The sequence below is a fragment of the Phalacrocorax carbo genome, chromosome 3 (genome assembly GCF_963921805.1).
Source record: "Phalacrocorax carbo chromosome 3, bPhaCar2.1, whole genome shotgun sequence".
NCBI classification, from domain to species: Eukaryota; Metazoa; Chordata; class Aves; order Suliformes; family Phalacrocoracidae; genus Phalacrocorax; species Phalacrocorax carbo.
The window spans coordinates 88,995,086-89,014,970 of NC_087515.1; the positions used below are offsets into that span (position 1 = coordinate 88,995,086).

At 45.2% G+C, this 19,885-nt stretch overlaps 1 protein-coding gene across 2 annotated transcripts; it reads left to right on the forward strand.

Moving 5' to 3' along the window:
• Positions 1-589: 589 nt before the first annotated feature.
• CNR1 (cannabinoid receptor 1) lies at positions 590-19,205 on the forward strand. 2 transcript variants are annotated; one of them, XM_064447653.1, is made up of 2 exons: positions 590-869; positions 13,671-19,205. In XM_064447653.1, exon 2 carries the CDS (start codon positions 13,732-13,734, stop codon positions 15,151-15,153), a length of 1,422 nt encoding a protein of 473 aa, XP_064303723.1. In that variant the 5' UTR covers positions 590-869; positions 13,671-13,731; the 3' UTR covers positions 15,154-19,205. The 2 variants fall into 2 exon arrangements, with proteins under 2 accessions (XP_064303723.1, XP_064303722.1); XM_064447652.1 differs by lacking the exon at positions 590-869 and adding an exon at positions 1,052-1,792.
• The last annotated feature ends 680 nt before the right edge of the window (positions 19,206-19,885 follow it).

A 19,885-nucleotide genomic window follows, 5' to 3' on the forward strand; every position in this document is an offset into this window, starting at 1 on the left:
CCGTCCGCCCCCGCGGGCCGGAGGAGGCGCTGCCTTCCACCTTGGCTGGAGGCCCCGCGCACCGCCTCCCCCGGCCGGCCGGGCTCCCCCCCCCGCCCCGCGATCGGCGGGGAGCCGCGGCGGAGCGCCGGCACGACGGGGCTCATCGCGATCAATCATCCGCTGCCCCACCGCGGGGCGAACGGCGGGCGGGGGCGCGGGGCACGGCTTGAGCAGGACGGGGATGACGGGAACCGCTCTCCGCCGCCGCCCCCCCCCCCGCCCCGGTGTCCCCCGGTGTCCCCATGTCCCTCCCCCGGGGCGAAGTTTGGCCGCCGCCCGTCTCCCCCGGCGCTGCCAGGGCCGGGACAAAAGGCACACTGACACGTGATGGGAGCCGGGCTTCATAAATGGGACCGGAGAGGGGCGGAAGGCGGGGGGGTGGAAGTGGCGGCGGTGGTGGCGGCGGCGTGTGCCGGAGCCGCGCCGGGCGCCCGGCGGCTCCCGCGCTGCCTCTCCGCGCCGAGGCGGCAGCGGCGGCGGAGGAGGCGGCGGCGGAGGAGGGCCGGGGGCGGCGGCCTGGGGGGGCGGGCAGGCGGCACATGGAGCGGCGGCGGCGGCGGCGGCGGCGGGGCGGCGGAGCCCGGGGCGCCGCCTGAGCCGGGCGAGCGAGGACGGCGGTGGTCTGAGAGGAGGCGCCGAGGGGAGGGAAGGGAAGAAGGGGAGGCAGCCGGGGGGAAGAAGTCTCCCACCTCCTCCTTCCCCTCGCCGGCACCGCCTCCTCGGCGCTCCCCAGTGCCGGGGTGCCCGGGCGGGGCGGCGCTCCCGCTCCCTGCCGGGGGTCGGCGCGGCCGGAGCAGGCGGGGGACGCGACCGGTGCCGTGCGGAGGGTAAGGACGGCGCGGGGCGGGGAGGGCCAGGGGTGCGGGAGGGTGCGGGGGTCCCCCCCCCGGCCGGGGACCAGGTAGCCGTCGTCCCCCTCAAAGTTTGTTGGCGGCGTGGGTGGGGGCGGGGGAGGGGGGGCGGTCCGGGGGGTGATACCGCCTGCCCCGACGGCGGAGCGGCCGGAGGGAGGCGGCTGCCTGCGGGAGCATCCCTCCCCGGGGCCCGCCGCCGCCTCCCGGCCGGGGCCGCAGGGAGCGCAGGGGGTCTCGCCGCTGCGCCGGGCACGGCCCCGCGCCGAGGGGGCGGAAGAGTTGGAGGGTGCCCCGGGGCCACCCGGGAAAAGCAGGTGGCCCGAGCTGCGGGGTTTGCTTTCGCGACCCCGGCGGGAGGACGGAGGGGGCCGGCGGAGGTGCGGGGGGCCGATGGCGGTGTGGTTAACGCGCCTCTATTCTTCTGTGCGCGGAGCCTCCCGGGTCCCCTCAGGACCCCATCCGACACCGGGGGTCTCCCCCCTCGTCCTCCTCACTCACCCACCGGCGGTTCACAGCGGGTGGCGTTCGGCTCGGCTTTCCCGTGCACTTTTCCTCCCAAAACTCTGCCGTTGAGGCTGCGACCGAAATAAAAGGCGGTTCGTGATTCTGTGCGCAATAATGTTCCCGTTAAAAGATGTCACTTAGGCATCCAGCATCTTCAGAATATCCCAGTAGGGTTTTTGGTTGGTTCATTTGTTTTTGTCTGGATATTCGGAGGTCTGGGGGGAAAACGGCAGAAAAAAGAGTGAGCTTTTTAAACTTCATGCAGTGTTTGTCATGTGAAATCTTCAGCTGTTGAGAAATAATTCTGAGTAACCAGATGGGCTTATTTTAAATGGGCATCTTTTTGTCTCAAAGACGTCTGCAATTCTCCATTGAGAACACCCCTGGATGAGGTATGTACCAAGCCTTTGGTAGGAGAGAGCTCGTTACTGTCATTTCAGTTTGATTAAGTAAAATGGTGTCAGAAGATGAAGTCCATAGTTCCTTCTTTCTCTAAAATTATAATCAGTGTTATTTTCTGTGTGGCAGCAAATGATCGTATGAACAGTTTCAGCATACGTTTGCTTCTTTCAGAAGATAAAGGGGTATATCTAACATAGAGCCAGCTAGCAAAATACTCCTTCTTGAGTATCTACAAGTTTTTTTTAAAAAAAACGTAGTGTGGCTTTTTTAACCTGTTAAAGGTGTGGTAATGTTTCTTTTTTTTTTTTTCCTTAGATGTATCATCTTGTTTTCATTGTTATTGTTCACCTTTTCTTAAAGGAATATAGCATTCTCTGCTGGGGGTGGCATTGCTGTTCACATGTACGAAGATCATGCAAAGGATCAGAGTGATATTTAATATGATATTTAATAACAAAATGTGCAACATTGCAAAAATTACTTGGGCGTGCTTAATTCTTTTTGGATTACACCTCCTATCAACTGCCAGCGTGGGTTTTCCCTTCTCAGGAAAGGAAAAAAAGCCCTGTGACTGTAGTAGGAATATTTATTATGCAGGCAGAGTTTATTAAATCAGCTGTAAAAGAAATGAACGTAACATCTTTAAACAGTGTAGAAGATTAATGTGTAATTCCTGATTTGCTTGAGGTTAAAATTAGTTTTTTAGCAACCAGGAACAGCTTTGCTTTATTATCCATTGGTCTTCGAAATGAGAGGCAGAACCATCTGAATAAAAACATTTTAAAGGAGAATTGATAAAAGCAATAATTGTTTGACTGAGCCAGCAGGCATCTATTGCTGGGCTGGGGGGGAAAGTTGGCTAGGTAAAGGAATTGACTATTTGCTGTGAATTTACCTCATCAACCGTTCACTGACACCTAAACCCACAGTAATCAAATCAAAATACCTGCACATCTCAGGGTGAAGGTGAAAACAGGTTATAGTATCGTGAGGATGGGCCGGTGGGCACCTTTGATCCTGGCTGTTCTTTGGTGACTTATGTTAGCTCAGTTGCATAAAGGACCCCATTAAGGGCTTTCATGCTCTGCTGAAGGAATGGCAAGTCTTAGCCAATGCAAGTCTTTCTTTCCCTTTCTCCCTTCACAGGTTTGTGATTTGGCAGCAGAAGTTTAGAAATGAAAACAACTTTTTTTTTTTAGTAATTTCTGACTTTCAGCCTTTAATGTGGCTGTCCCAAAACTCTTGCAGACTGTCACCCCGCCGGGAATTTTGGTGCTGAAAGTGTTACATGCTAGGGAGGGGGAGCTGGGACGGCTTTCATTTCTATTGAGTAGAGGTACATGAGAAGATTAAGAGGCAAGGGAGGACCCAAACCCATATATTCACTTAGTATTGCCCAATAATGACAAATACATTACCGCTCCTGGTTCCGCACTGTCTTCCGCTCACCTGGCTTCCCTACTTTTGCACATTTTAAGAGAAATTGCTGTAACTTCTCCGATGCAAACTTTGTGACCTCTCTCTAGCCATGTAGTCGGCTACCTAGGCATCCGCAGAATTCATTTCTCTGATTGCTCTTCATTTCTTTGCAGATGTCTGTATTGGCTTTCTCTGAGTCTCCTCCTGAAACAGTAAATGGTTTTAGATATGTTTCCCCTGCGATTTCCCAAATAGTTTAGGCTATGTAAAATGATGAATGTTCTACAAAACCACTCATCAACCATTTAACTGATAATTTGGAGATTTTTCTCTTCTCTAGCAGCAAATTCACACAGTCTGCTGCTGATTTAAAATATGTACTGCGGACGACCCTAACACTGGGATTTGGCCAAGTTCAAAGCAGCTGTGCAGATGGACACAGAAGACAGAAGGCAGAGGGAAATAGACCCTTTTAATCATAACAAGGCTGCTCTTGTTTTCCTATCTATAGTAGAAATGCATGCCAGCCCCTTGTACTTAAAAGCAAGCTTGAAAATGTGCCAGAATAGACAGCAACAGCATTTGTTATTAATGCAAAGTTAAAAATGTGACAACCTGTCTTCTCAGTACTGCTCTTTACATCTCCATTTCTAGACTGACGCCGTACTGCTGCAAAAAGTGCACATCCGATCACTGTCGCTGGGATAAGAATTTCCCCCCCAGAACTCAGGCTGTTTGAAAGTGCGTGGCTTTGTTAATGATCGCTGAAACCAGCCACGACCTGTCCTTTTGAAATGGTTATAATGACTTATAAATCAATTTCTTGTTAGAAAGAACTTTTTTTTTTCTTTTTCCCGAAGGTGCCATTGTTGCCCATGAAAAATGATTGGGTTTGCAACATAAGGTTGGAGCACATTTTATTGTGCTGTTTGTGCCTCATGCAGGGGCATTATGGTGATATGTACAATAAGCCTGGTTCTGCCTCTCTTCATTAGGAACATCCTCTTTTGATCAAGGTACCAATATCCAGATTACAGATAAAATAGGTATTTCACTACCGTGTGTGTTAATATAATGTTACTCATTATACTTTGGCTGGACTGTTGGAGAAACTGGGTGTTTCATACATTTCAGATGTCTTGTTTGTGTAGATCGAGGATAGATGGCATCAAATTGTACCTCATCCTGTGTTAATCTGTTTTATGGCAATTGTATATTCTTCTTAAGAAAGGCGTGTTTACTCCCTGCAAAGTACTGAGCAGAAGCAGTTCCCTAGGGAATACTGTCAGTTCCCTTTCAGCCCTCGCTGGAGTAATTTCCGTATTTCTGCATTTTAGGAAACCTTTCAAAGTTTGTGCTTAGGGGCCTGGGGGGCTCCCACCTTCCCGTTGTGGTGAATATGTGAAACGTGCTCTTAGAACTAATTCTTTTTAGCCAATTCTGCCTCTGTTTTAAACAGTACAGGAGTCTGTATGTAGGTACCTATATATATATATATATGTGTGTGTATATATATGCAAAATGCTTCTTACAGGATCTCAGTGATAGGTGTGTTCATTTTAGGTTCTTGCTTTTCCCCAGGAAGGCTGTGTATGGGGGAGTTCAAAAAGATACTCAGCACTCTTCTTGCCTGTATTTCTTATACCTACACTTCTAGCTTGTCTGCTTGTCCTCTGACTCTGGGAATTTGAGTTTACACATGACAAACACTACTGCAGCGTTTGTGAGACTTTGCATAGTTGTTCCTCCTGTGTATGTGTTTGTGTATGTCTGTCTGTAAGTTTATGCATAGAAATATACACTCACACACGCACACAAAAAGTCATAACTCATCCCTCAGTATCTTTTAACTATTTTTCCAAATCTGCTGTAATATTGGTTGGAGTCTCTGCAATTTGTTGTTCTGGCTACTTGGATATCAGATTCTACTGTAATTCTTTCTCACTTCTCCTCTTCTCCTTTTTTAAAAAAAGAAAAGCATCTGCATATTTCGAAGACATGCACCATTGCCAAGCAATCTGGTGTAGTGGCTTAATATGCTGGCAAATAATTTCACAAGTTGTTTGTGTGTGTGAAGGCAGTGTATTTGAATATCATTATATTCTGAATGTAGCTATGAAGAGAGTTATCTGAGCTTATTTAAATTTTATGAAAGGCCAGACAGCTCCAGAAATGAAGGAATATTTTACATTTTTTAATTGGAGTGCACATTTTTGTTCTTCACTAATGCTGATGGCGTGGGACATCGCATTTACCAAAAGCCTTTCTGTCCTAGCTTCTGAGCACTGCCCATCCTTAGTGGCCTAATATTCGGGAGAAGTGGACTCCTGAGGGCTGAAGTAGAAGAGATGTTGCTTTGCAATGTGTTGCTGACCTTCTGTGCACTAACTTTCTGTCATCGCCTGTAAACCCCTCTTCCCTTTTCCCCTTTCAGTGCGTTTATCCACTGTACGGGTCACTCAGCGGCTCTGTTTCAGCTCTCCATCTTCCTTTTCACCTCTAAGGTCTGTGTCTGGTACTTCATTTTCCTTAAGCTGTTTGATTTTTATTAATGTCCCTGGCCAGATTTGCTCAACTGATCTCTCCTGAGCGTCCCCAGCTCCGTCCCATGTGTCAGTGTGTTCAGAGCTGTCCTTTTCTGTGACCTTACCGAGGATGGCTTCTCAGAGCCCTTTGCGTCTTCCTTCACCGTTTGAATACAGATCAGAAATGGACTTTCAAAAGAGCAAGTCATTGCCTGCAGAACACTGGGTCTGTTCTTTCTTTATGGTGAGATCTGAAAATCCCACTAGCTATATCCTTCAGCTTATGGAGGTGTCTCTGAAGTTCGCATAGCTGGGAAGAGGAGGGAGGTTTTCTCTCGTGAGTTTTCTCCTTCACCTGCTCTGCTTTCCCCAAGCTGATCGCAAAGGCAATTCTTCTCCTTCCCTAAAATCTACATCCCCTGCCTCCCAAGGGGCTCCTTCCACTTGGGTCTTCCTCGCTTAGCTTCCCCTGGTTTGCTCCCGTCTCACCTGGAGACACCCTATTCCCTGTATGAGGACAGTAGTTATCTTTCCTCTCACCTCCCTGTCCCCTCCACACCAACCACTTAACTTGCATTACCTTTGCTCTCAGCATCTCCTTGCTATCTCACCAAGTCTTTGATTAAAACTTGTTAGGGCCACAGTTTGTTGCGGGCGGAGGAGGAGGCAGACATGAGTTCTCTGCAGTTTATGAGAATTCTCCCTGGAGCCTGACATTTTTGCTACCTTTCTGTCTCTAATCCTTACTCTTTTAATAAAGTTCACTAATATTTTCTGCTGCAACAAATTCTTGATCTTTTTTGTTCTGCTCTGGCCATTACATGGAAGCTGTTTTCTTGGAGTGCTTATCTGTTCCCCCCCCCCCGCCCAGTAAATGTGGTTTTCCTCCAATTTCATCCTGTAGACTTTACGTTCTTCTGGGGACCTTTAGCATTTAGCATCCGTTGAAGCCTCAGTCTTTTATGTCCTGCTCTGCTCTTTCAAATGACTTCTCTCCCTTCAGCTACACGTTGTGTGTTAAACTGCTGTCTCTTCTAGGTACCTCCAGGAGACTGAGTGTTCAGCCCCCATCTCTTTTGCACCTGGCTGGGCTTCTCTGTCTCCATTTAACATTTATGTCAATTCTACTCAGCAGTAATAAGCACCTGCACCTTTTGGCATTAGAGAATGGCTAGAAAAGTGGCTGGAAATTAAGCAATTTCTACTGGAATATTGAAATCCAAGATAAACCCTTTTGTGAAAAAGTCTGAGAGTTCAAAATTGACCAACTTAATGAGTTCTCTTCCATTTTCTTTAAAATGTAAGTACCATAACATCAAATCAAACTTTTCGTATTAACTGTTCATTCTGCTTTATTGGGAAATGGGTCGCTAAACTGGAGCTCATTTTAAGTAAGTACCAGCTCACCCTTTCTTCACTGTTGCCCTTCCATCTGAACCTTTCATACTTCAGCAAGCCTCTTCATCCTCTCCCAAAACTGTGTTTCTAAATGAAATTAAGGTGCAGAAAGTAAACTGTGAAAGATGTTGAAATCCCATGCTCATACCATCTTTTTGTTGTTTTAAGAAAGCCACATCTGCCTTCCCTCCTTTCTCCCAAAAGCTGGGCAGACCAGGTAGCTGCAGTTTCCCATTAACGTAGCCCTGATGGTTCCGTTGCTGGTTTGTGCCTTCAGTACTTTGTCTTGTCTCCAGCCTGGTAGGAAATATGTGTGTAGGGGGTTGTATTTCACAAGCTGATGGATTTCCAGTGAACTCAGGAGCTTTGGAGGTTTTTCACGGGCAGATGGGGCAGCTGTCCCTGCTCTTTCCCCAGCAGCTGGGTGGGGTGTGGGAGACGCATCCTTGGTTCCATTAATTCAGAGAAAGGACTTCAAGCTAAGCCCCTCACCTGCCAGGTATGCACCTTGGTGCTTTTGTTTCCTGATGTTTAACTCTTGATCTAATGTGGAACAACCCTTAGAGATGGGCAGCAGAACAGAGAGGTTGCCAGCACGGTTGCCCAGCTCACAGGAGAGCAAAGTTCGTGTCCTTTGCCTGCACCAAACGGAGCAGGACTTCAACCTCGCTTTTGAACCTCTCTGATCTTAGACACACGAGTATGCCCGGGCTGTTTGAGAGTTAAGACACAGCCTCTTTTTCCTTTGTGCCTGCAGGTCACCTGTGCTAAAACTGGTACATGCATCTCACCAACAAAACTTTGGAGGGAAGAAATAATGTTATGTTTTTAAAAACATTGCTGGTCACTGATTACTGCTCTGTTTTCTCCATTGTTTTGTTTTTGTGGTTCAGATTGTCAGCTGCTGGATGCTGGGTAGTGTCACGTAGGGGCAGTTTGCCCCCAGACTGGAACAATGCAGCCCCCATCCTACTAGTGTGCAAATGGTAATTAACATAAATAACCATGTATCTGTGGTTTCTTGCTAATTAAGGTTCAATGTGCCAAAGACATCATCATGTTATGTAAGAGCAAAATTTGGTTCAGTACTTGCATGTCCTAATTTACCCCATAGCTGATAGTGCCTTGCTGTAAGTAGAAGATAGCATCCCTCATTTGCTTCTCTCCTAGTGTCTGTGCTCCTTCCTGATCCCTCACACAGAGGAAATTCACTGAAGTGAGTGCAAGTTTTCCTGAATTAGGAGTGACAGTGTATTTGCCATTTTTAGCCCAGGAGTAGCACAGTGTTGGAGATAGAGTAGTAAAACAGTAAATAGGATAGGGGTAGCATTGCTTTCACATTCTCGTCAACATGTTTTATTTTCTTGCTTGGTGTTACTCTCAGAGCGCCATTTCTCAGCCTGCGCATTTCTTTCTCTGAGGCTTAGAAACCTTGTGAGGTCCTGGAAGCAGTATTGTTCATTGCCGTATGGGATAAGGTAATTATTAGCCATATAAATTTTCATTTTATAGGACAGTTCTAATTCCTGGAGGCCAACAGTTACTATGGTAGATCTCATTTCTCTCACACTTTTTCAGCTGACTGCACACAAGTATGAATTACTGCTGTTTCTCCTGTGGTAATACTTTGCGGACCTAGTTTAGGGGGAGTCTCAGTGTACTGGGCACTATGCAAACTTATGGGAAGATAGAGCCCTCTGAAGGACTTAGAAGCCTTACGTGTAAGCAAGGACAATGCATTTGCATATTTTTGTGCATTGAAAACCTGTGTTTCAATTATACCTACTTGTCCTTTAGCCTGTTCTTAATTAGCTGGGGTATCGTAGAAGAAATGTATAGACAAGGAGATAAAAATATTTTTTAAAATAGAAGCTAGAAAGATTTGATTGTGGATTTTCCTTTCTTGTTTTGATTCCTTTTCTCGCCACATCAACATTTTTGCAGTTATCGGTAGCATCATTGTATTGCTCATAATTACTTTCTGAGGAAGAACGCAAATATTCACTGTTTCTATGCAGGCTATTAAAATTGCTCTATCAGTCATCCTGGCTTGAAAATTATAAGAAGTTTAGCCCTTTTTTAGACAACGATAAAAACTTTCCAGCCCTCCCTCTCCCCTAGAACAGCAGAAGATAGGTAATAGCATTTTAATAAAGTCACGTTCTTTTTGCCCAAGTGAACTGGTCCTGCGGACCAAAGAGAAGTCCAGGGGAGGTATAATTCTCCCTGTTGTCCAAGATGAGTTACCGGCCTTTTATGCATTACGTGTTTTATATTTTACCTAAGGCATCTTTATGTTCTGATAGCATCCAAGCTTCTTTTAAGGCTATATGTAACCACACAGTGGAGGGCAGTAGTAAGACTCACCCCTTAACTCTTCACTAATTCTTTCACTTTGAGGGCAAAGCCTTACGAAGTTGTGTCTTCAACTTTCAGCTGATGTTTAACACCTCATATGTTTGAACCCTGGTAAAGCAGACTGGAAAAAAAGGGCTAGAGGAAGTTAAATCCAGATCTCTGCAGACAGCTAAGTGGTGTGTTTGTAATAGTCACTCCATCTAGTGGCAGTCACTTTGCACAGCTGGTCTGGCAGTGCCCATCAACAGCCGCTGGCTGATGGGAGAGAAGTCTGAAATGGTCTTCAGCTATGGGTTTTCTGGTTTTGGACTTGAAGATAAAAGATGCTTGAAAATTTTATCTATGGTTTAATCCTTATCTGTAATCATAATTCATTACTTACTATGAATTGCTGCATGCAGTCATGGAAATACACTGAAAATTTTGAGTGCCGGCACCAGCATGGTCTCTTCCTCATCTTTAATCAATGTTTCAGTTCTTTTTAAAGCCATTTTAAAACGAGCGAGGTCGTAGAGCTCATTTAAGGAAGGGGTGAAGCTGAGAGCTTTGGAGACTCAAAGGCTCTGTTGGAAGAGCAGCTTTTGGCAGGGCAGGAAGGCTCTCCCTTGCTGTCACCCTGTCCATGAAGGGACCTTGCTGCAGCACAGCTGTCACCACAGCCCTGTCCAGAGAGAAGGGTTCTGTGCAGGGGACCCTTGTCTGCTCGGGAGGCTGTGAGGAGGCTTCCAGACTATTTCATGTAGAGATCTTAATGGGTTTTCGGCAATATGGGTTTGGGTTGCGTTGAAGCCAACTGCAAAGAGCAGCGTAGCTGAGTGGAGTTCAGTGTCCCGTTCTTGTGGCCAGTGCCTCCTCACCGCTCCAGGTTTGGACCGAAGAGCTCAGAGCCAAAATTAGTGTGGCACTGGCACATCCACCTAACCAAACAAAAAGACCAGGAACCAGACCACTGCTCCCACCATCAGTTGGGTTGGACATGACAGTCTATGTCAAACTGTGCAATACCTCAGATGTGACCTGGGCTCTCTCTCCTGATAACCTCAGTGCCAAAGGTCTAGTCTTGTTTCCACTAGGCAGCTGTGGAAAACCTCGCTGATTCCTTCAGCGCATTTCAGTATTGTAGCTTACAGCAGGTCAAGCTAGTATCTGAATTAAAATAAACTAAATTCCAGTAAAGTGTGATTCCAGATCAGGCGAATGGCTGTTTTACTGCAACTTTAATAAAAATCAACTGCTACTTGAATAGGTGCATGTACACGTACTGCTAGAAATTTCCAATTATTATATTCCCAGCAGCAAACAAAAACAAAATTAATGTCAGCTGCATCCCCCAAAGCCTAAACTACACCACTAATGAACTCCCAAGTACTCTCAAAGAAAACTCTCTTTGCAGAGACAATAAGGTGGAAATTACTGTAATAATGTCAATGTAAAAATACAGAGGGAAAAAAAATCATTGAAATTCAGAGTAAGACTTGCCACTCCTGATCCCATTAACTATGTTGTTAGCATAGCATATGCATGCATAGTGATATTGTCACATAACTCACTGACACCTTCAAAAGAGCACGCAGGAATTCGTGTTCTTTCATTTGTATTTCAAACAAAGGTACGGGTTGCACGGCAGCTTGCACCTTATTCTGAGGAAGTCTGTACTTAACATGACTCCAGCAGGGACCAGCTACCTCATAACAATTTGTTTGTCTGTCTAGCAGAAGTGCTCAGTTGCATACAATTTTTGAAGCTTTACTCAGACATAATCTTCTCGACATGGGGCTGTGGCTTTAATCATTAAAATGGTTGTCTTTTTTCTGTCAGAAATAAGCTGGGAAAACAGAGAACGCCACAGCCATCTTTATATGTTTATAGAACTACTTGATTTGTTTAATATTTCTTGGACAGTTTTCAAATGAATAACTCATTCTTCACTTCTAGTTTTAAACTGGTGTTATAATGCCAAGTTTAAAGTTGCCAGACTTCACCCAAAGCAGATTTGTCAGTTGTCAGCAGGGTCATCTTTGCACCATATAACATCTGCAAATTCTACGAGGAACAGCTGTAAGGTACCTTCTGGATGAAAAGTACGTTATGTATTAGATTATTGCTGTTCATTTTTCACGTGTGCTTCAGTGACATTTCCCTCCCTCACTACTCAAACCCTGAAAATTAAATTCCTTAATATTGTCTGTCTGTCTAATAATTATGTTGTTATTTGCTGAGCAACGATGTCTGCAAAAGCTGACACAGCAAGTGTCTGTGCTGTTTGTTAGACTATCCTGGTAAGGGTTGTTTATACTCATCCTTGTTTGCAGCACTGGAGTTGCAGTGTCTTCTGGAAGCCTAGGTTCCTATATTTCCTTTAACACTCAATGCCCAGGCCTGCTGAATCAAATGGAAGACTTCAATGAACTATGCAAAAAGTCTTGAGTGTTCAAATGCCATGTATAAGTGCAGCACAAATATCTCATCAGCCAAATGATTTCTGCTTCTTTTGCAAATCCTCGTGATTTCTCCTGCTTTTAAGTACTGGTATTGTTGAGGAGATGAATCGTTTTCGTCTTTCTTTTAGTTTTCATGGGAAAACTGAGCTGTACTACCTACCGTGCAAGTTTCCTCTTTAGGAGTTGATCAGTACTCTGGGTTTTGGCAGATAGCCTTTCTGGCCATTTATTGTCAGTTGTGTAAAGTGAACAGGTTGAGTCAGTACAAGCCTATATATGGGATCTGGGATTTCTTGGGTGTCACAAACAATTTCCTCTATTCTAAAAGCATGAAAAAGCTTGGTTTTCCTCCTGTTGCTGATGTAATCATCAAGACGCCCCATAGCAGATGCAGAATAGCTGTAGCACAGCGAAGCAATGATTCTAACTCTTTATTGCATTCAGACCACTCTCAGGCACTCTGGTGGTGGAAGGGAGCCCTAAAGCAGATGTTCAATGCATATTCAAGGCATGTGATTTGGACAGAGCTATATAAAGGAGCACAGCATAAGAAGACCTGTAAGAACTGTCTTACATGTTGATGCATGTGTGACGCTCAGATGCTGTAGAGGGTGGTCTCCCAAGGGTACCCTGACCAGGAGGTACACCCTGCAGTTAAGCACCATCCATGAACAAAGGCTGGGCATGATAGGACTCAGAGACCACTGGCTAACTGGGGACCTTCTGCTGGGCTTCTCGTTTCTGAGGAGACAGAATGTTTTTGAGGGTGTCGCCAACGGGACACATTTTATTTCCGTTTGTCGCAGGAGCAGTGGCTCCTGATCCCTTTTGCTTGGAGTTTTGGCCAGAGCTGCACTCTGACCAAACTTGGTGCCGTGCTTTTCTAGGTGAGCATGAACTGCACTGATTGAGGCCTCTGATCCACACAGAATGGATCGCTGATGCACTCACTGACTTAGCAGTGCTGGTTACCTTTCCTGAAACTATGGACAGGGCTGGGTAACAACCCACCTCTCCCATAGAGTCCAAACATCCCAGTTGCCTTCGTATGCCTAGCAGAAAGAAGGAATAGAATAATGAAGCTGTATCCAGATCCCTATATTTGTAGATGAAACACCTTGCTAATAAATTTGCAATAACAAATTCAGGATGTTAGAAGACCTTAGGTTGCTGTAATAGAGTAATGCGAACATACAGGCATACTGGGTGAACTGTGAAACTTAGAGTGCATGGCTCTTTCCCTGTTCCCTCTATTGTCAGGTTTTCAAAACCGTCAGTGCCTTTTGAAAGAAAAGCAATGAAGGCGACGATTCAGTTTAGTGCTGCCCCTGTGGTGGCACTTGGTATTATCTAAATGAAGCAAGCCCAAGGAATATTGATCTGCAAGGTACTTTGCAATCAGAAGCGAAGTTCAGATCTAGACAAAAATGTCATTCTGCTGGAGCGGCTCAGAAGGTTTTGATGAGAAATGAGAATTACTTTCCTGTGGAATACTCAGTTCCCTGCGCCTCTAGTTTTGCGTCACTTCTTAGTGTAATTCAGTTTTAGTGAAATCCACGTGATTTCTTTCTAAGTGCTCAACTCACCCTGATTCCTGCAGGTGGCAGAGGCTAGACCTGCACTGAATACAAGAGAAAGCTCAATTTTGTTTGACACAGTTCAAGTAGGTTGTTTGCGGAGTTTGTCTCTTGTTTATCTTAACAAAGTCTGATCTTTTCCCCTTCTAGGATTTCCTCCGATGCATTTTTCCCTCCCCCAAGTCTCTCTGAAACCAACAAGACTGGGGTTATGAAGTCAATCCTAGATGGCCTCGCAGATACAACTTTCCGAACAATCACAACTGATCTCCTTTACGTGGGTTCCAATGATATCCAGTACGAAGACATGAAAGGCGACATGGCATCCAAGCTGGGGTACTACCCCCAGAAGTTTCCTCTCTCTTCCTTCAGGGGTGATCCTTTCCAAGAAAAAATGACTGCGGGAGATGATCCCCTGTTGAGCATTATTCCCTCAGATCAGGTCAACATCACAGAGTTTTACAACAAGTCCCTGTCCACGTTTAAGGATAATGAGGAGAACATACAGTGTGGGGAGAACTTCATGGATATGGAGTGCTTTATGATCCTGAACCCCAGCCAGCAGCTGGCCATCGCTGTCCTGTCGCTCACCCTGGGCACCTTCACGGTCCTAGAGAACCTCCTCGTCTTGTGCGTCATCCTCCACTCCCGAAGCCTCCGGTGTAGACCCTCCTACCATTTCATTGGCAGCCTGGCTGTGGCCGACCTCCTGGGCAGCGTGATTTTTGTCTACAGTTTTGTGGATTTCCATGTTTTTCACCGGAAGGACAGCCCCAACGTCTTCTTGTTCAAACTGGGTGGAGTTACAGCTTCCTTCACCGCCTCCGTAGGTAGCCTTTTCCTCACGGCAATAGACCGGTACATATCTATACACAGGCCACTAGCTTACAAAAGGATTGTTACCCGACCAAAGGCTGTCGTAGCGTTTTGTGTGATGTGGACCATCGCTATTGTAATAGCCGTTCTTCCTCTGCTCGGCTGGAACTGCAAAAAGCTCAACTCTGTTTGTTCAGACATATTCCCTCTCATTGACGAGACATACCTGATGTTCTGGATTGGGGTCACCAGCATCCTCTTGCTGTTCATTGTCTATGCCTACATGTACATACTGTGGAAGGCTCACAGCCACGCTGTTCGCATGATTCAGCGGGGCACACAGAAAAGCATAATCATTCAGTCTACGGAGGATGGTAAGGTACAGATCACTAGGCCTGATCAAACTCGTATGGACATCAGGTTAGCCAAAACCTTGGTCCTTATCCTAGTCGTTTTAATCATATGCTGGGGCCCTCTCCTTGCCATCATGGTGTATGATGTCTTTGGGAAAATGAACAAGCTCATCAAGACTGTCTTTGCCTTCTGTAGCATGCTCTGTTTGCTGAATTCAACAGTGAATCCCATCATCTACGCTCTGAGGAGCAAGGACTTGCGACACGCCTTCCGCAGCATGTTCCCCACCTGCGAAGGAACCGCGCAGCCCCTCGATAACAGCATGGAGTCTGACTGCCAGCACAAACACGCCAACAACGCGGGGAACGTGCACAGGGCTGCCGAGAGCTGCATTAAGAGCACAGTTAAGATTGCCAAAGTTACCATGTCTGTCTCCACAGACACGACTGCTGAAGCGTTGTAAGTCAGAGACTTCTCAGTATTGTGAGAAAAGGAGTTAGTTTAAAACAAAAAAAATCAACAACAGAGAAAACCAAACCCGTGGCTTAACGTGTTTGTACCCTCCTGTAATATTTTTTTGGTTTGTCATTGTAAGCTGAGCGATGATTGTGTTAAGAGCATTACCATCAGCCAGTTCTTCAGGTTTTACAATTAGGGACTCAAGCTAAATTTTCAAAAGTTTTTTTCTCAAAAAGTGTTTACTGAATAATAGTAAGTTTCCTGAAAGAGCACACACAAAATACCAGGTTGGTAACGGCTCCTTTTGGGGGTGTGAAGAAAAATTGTGAAACCTAATTGAAAACTAATGCATCCTAAACCAATACCATCAAATAAGAAAAAGAAGCCTTGTAATCATGCTGTTCATTTCAATGTGAGGTGTATTTCATGTCTGTAAGTAATAGGAGTTTTTGATTTTTTCCAAAAGCGGCAGTGCTGAGTTTTAGAGGTTTTGTAAAATGTGTCGTGTCCCGTGAATTGTATGCTGTTTTATTATGTGTTATTGATATTTGTCTGATTAAACAAAGTGGTAAGGTAGACTTCCGTGGAAGTAATGTGAAATGTGATATGTAAACCCCATTGAAAACACTTACTGTATTTGGAGAATTCATATGAGCTATTTTGGAAATTTTACACTTTTAGTGGTCTTCTGTGGACTTAGAGGAGAGGCTTTGTGTTCTTCTACTAAAATTATTTCCCCACTACCTTTTACTTTCACATGCACACAAGAGTAACAGCAACAAAGGAATAGAGGAGGAATGTAAGACAGGAATGCACTGGTTCAGACTTTTAAATACCGCTGCGTTTATACAGAAGGACGTTCATGGTTGTACAGACTATTGCCCTGCTCTCGGGCGTTGCGTGAATATGAACACTGAAAGGCGAAGGTCCTGGATATTGGCTCCTTTAACAGGCAACTGGTTTTAAGCCACGTGCTGGTGCTGGACCACTGAAGACAGCATGTGTCAGACTCAATGTGTGATGTTATCACTGTGCAGTCGATGTATACTTGAAGTGTGTCGCATTCCTGTATCCCAGGTTTAAGCAGATTCAGAGCCTGAGATGCCAAACTCCCATCTTCACTAAAAGAGGAGGAAATACTGTCAGACTTAGACATTTTCTTATTGTGTGAGCGTGTATATAAATAAATATCTATGTGTTTGTATGTGCGTGCGTGCGTGTGTGTGTAAGTATACTAATCAGTGTGAGTCATGGTAGCATAACTAAGATAGGTCACTATGACCAATGTAAACTGTATTTCTTGTTGCACGCTTTGCACACGAATTCTGTTTCTAAAATTGAGTTCTTCCAACTGATTACTGATGAAAGTACCATATTAAGAACACCTCGATCCACTCTGAGAGGTGTATCCATGGGCTAGAGAAAGCAACCTTTCAGTTGTACTTGAGAATAAGGGGAAACAAGAGGCAGAGCACGGCACGAGCCTGTACTGACAACAGCAGTGGCTGTTGATGGTGTTCCTGAAAACTGAGAAAGCCAGAAATAAATGATAATTTGTTTTAAGACTGTCAGGATTCAAATCTGAGTGCTTGAAATGGTGTGAGTCTCACTGTGAAATCAGGATACAGATGACAAGGTTTGACACCATCAGCTTCGAGGAAGGAGATGTTATTGAAGGAACATGGCACCTCTGTTCCCTGGTGGGATTGGTTCTGCAGCCTGGGACTTTCACAAGGAGCATGTTACTGGATAGTCTTTGAGGCATGGATACTCTGTAATTCCATTCTGAGTCAGAAGGTACTGGGTCCTCTTCTCTGCTGCCTTGCTTTTTTGGACCGTTTCCTTACCCTTCTTCTGGCTGATTTCTGCCAAAATAGCTGCAAAGGCAGCTTAGCCCATTAGCTGCCTGACGCTTGCCGCAAGAGGGGCGGCTCCCTCTGTGGCACTGGGCGAGCGGAGCCAAATCCATGCTGCCCTGACGCCCACCCTCGGGCTTAGGTAGGGAAAGAGCAGGGCAGCAACCCTGGGGTCTCTGGCCACCGTGGTGTCCCCATGGTGTTTCTGATACCTCCGTGCAGGCCAGAGCAGCCGGTAGCGCAAACGGCCCAGCCGATTTCAGCCAGTGGCTCCGCGGGGCCATAATTGGCTCCAGGCTCAGGCCTGGTGAGGGGCGGCACATTTTAAAGATCTCATCAGATGAGGTGCTGAGCAGCAGCTGGAAGGCACAGGGGCACTCTCCTCCTCCACCTCGCTCCCCTGCAGCTTACCTGGGTGGTAGGACAGGACAGCAGGCGCTCGAGGGGGCCGCAGCAGTCAGCCGAAACCGGCAGATTGCAGAGGATTCCCAGAGGACATGCAAGTCCTCCGTCTGAAAGATCTTTCTTGTACCTAGCTGTAGTCCATCCTAAAGCAGGAGGAGGCAGGGGGAAAGTCCATTTGAAATGTAAAGGTATTTTAAGAGCCATTTTTGAAACTTGTCTTCTTGTGAATTAAATGCAAACTTTGTGGACTTTCGTTGTGCATTCAAGTTCTAAATCTTACATGATAAATCATGGGACAATGGGGCTGTCTTGGCACTTAACTTGGTGCTTATTGATATAATAAAAAATTGCATCCTGTGAAATGTTACCGTCTATCATCAGTATCTTCATTTGCATAATGAGTTTTTCTAAAGCTCTGGGATCTGTGTCGGTTCACTTAGAACCGTTTATTAAAGAGGTGGCAACAATTTCCCTACACGTTAAGCACTAAGTAGAACTACTCTTTCATTAGAAAAATCTGCTGCCGTTCCACGATAAGCTGTACTTAAACTTCAGCTTTAGGTATTCCTGATTTGCAGTTGCCTACCTTCACCTAGTGATAGCACAGCCAAACGATACTGTGTTCCACAGCCACCCACACTCATCATCAACCAACCAACGATAGCTGCAGTAACGTATACGTACCAATTCCCAAGTGTCGCGTATCTACCGAGAAGACCATCTGTGTCACATGCGTGCAGAGTTAGATTCTCAACAGTCTAATTGTATATTTGTATAATACAATCTCCTCGATGCTGTGCAATCACTATCCACATCTTCTTGCACTGGCCTTTTGATGAAAATTTTAGTGTGTCTATTGTGAGATAGACAGCGCATTTTACCTGCTGTTATTGGGCTGAATGTATGTAAATAAGTGAAAAATAAAAAAAGTCATCTGTACAAGCAGTGGCCTAAAAAGTCTGTAATTGTAGACTAGAACAATTGTTGAAGTTGCTGTGACATCTCAAATACTACCTTTGAATAAACTGTTTACAGGGTCTCTTGGATGCTGTTTCATAGTGAAAGGAAAATTGTTCCTTGTGATAATATGAGGTAAAGAAATTGGATTACCTGAGCTTTTTATTTCCAGTGTTTCAAAGTGGAGAACATAACTCTCTATTGTCTGTAAATCTAACATTATTACTTCCTCTTAGAAGAATATTGTATCATTAGATGTTCGTTTGAGCTGGTAACATCCTTGCAACTGCTGCAATATTTTTCATTAGCAACCTGTATAATAGTTTGTACACAAGTAACGTTCAGATTGTCATGAAAAGTAGCTTTGACCATTTACCTACCAGTAGCAGAATAGTATTTCTGTAAGATTTCCAGTGTATTCCTACCATATCATATTTTATTTCTATAATGTAATTAAACTGTTATTTATTCAAGGAGAAAAAGTATTCCTCTACTTTTTTTGTTTTCCAAATTTTGAGATAGCTGAGGAAGCCACGTGATGATGCTGCCTCATCCCACAATCTGGTGCTCTACGTTTTGTTTATAAGTTTGTCTGTCAGATTCTGAAACAACTGGTTAAACAACTTGACAACAGGTTGTCAAGCTTTGTGGCTTTTAATTGTATGTTGATGTGTTTGAAGGGGGAGGTAGATTATATATTTTATATTTGTGTATTCAGTACTGTGGAGACAAGAGAGAAATGACATAGTTAAAACTGAATCTCCTGTTTCATTATGTAGGCAATTTCCCCTTTCCTCTGTATTAGCCAAAATGCAATAAATCTCTTTTGCCTTCCTCAGATGCATATGTTTGCACAGAGATGTCACATTAAGACAAACCCATATACTTCAGAAAAAAACCCACAAAAGAGCAGAAGAAAGGAATACAAACTAAAACAGTGCTGCCAACCGCAGCAATAAATCAGTTGTTGGTGGTTGCAAATGTAATCAAAGACTTGAAACAAAAATTTAGCTTAGTTTTGGCCAGTGCTAGTCGGGACAGAGTTGGGGCGGGGGAGCGATCGAGTGGTCCAACAGCAATGCATAAAAGCTGTGCAGGGAGAGCAAGCTCAGCCATGCTGCTGGCTACCGGGCACACTAAAGTGCCCCACTGCTGCTCACCCACAACAGAAAGGAAGGGTTAAAAAAACCACTTATAATCTCCTTGTGGTCCCACATGCCCCATCCAAAGCCCACTAAATGCTGTAGAAAGGTCCCTGCTTGTTTCAAAACATTATTTTTTCTTGTGACTTAATCTCAGATTCATGTTACTTGGGCAACTTTCCCACATTTGTGGTTTGAAAACAGTGGAGGTCCTTAGGGGATGAAGTTAGCATGTCCTGGGGCCCTGGATCATGGTTGTGCCACAGTATTTGTATTTTTAAAAATTAGGTCACTGATGAATTGAGAAAGTCTTGGCAAAACAAAAGCAACTATAAATGAAAGATTAGCTCTTAATCTTTAGCTGCGTACTGCATTT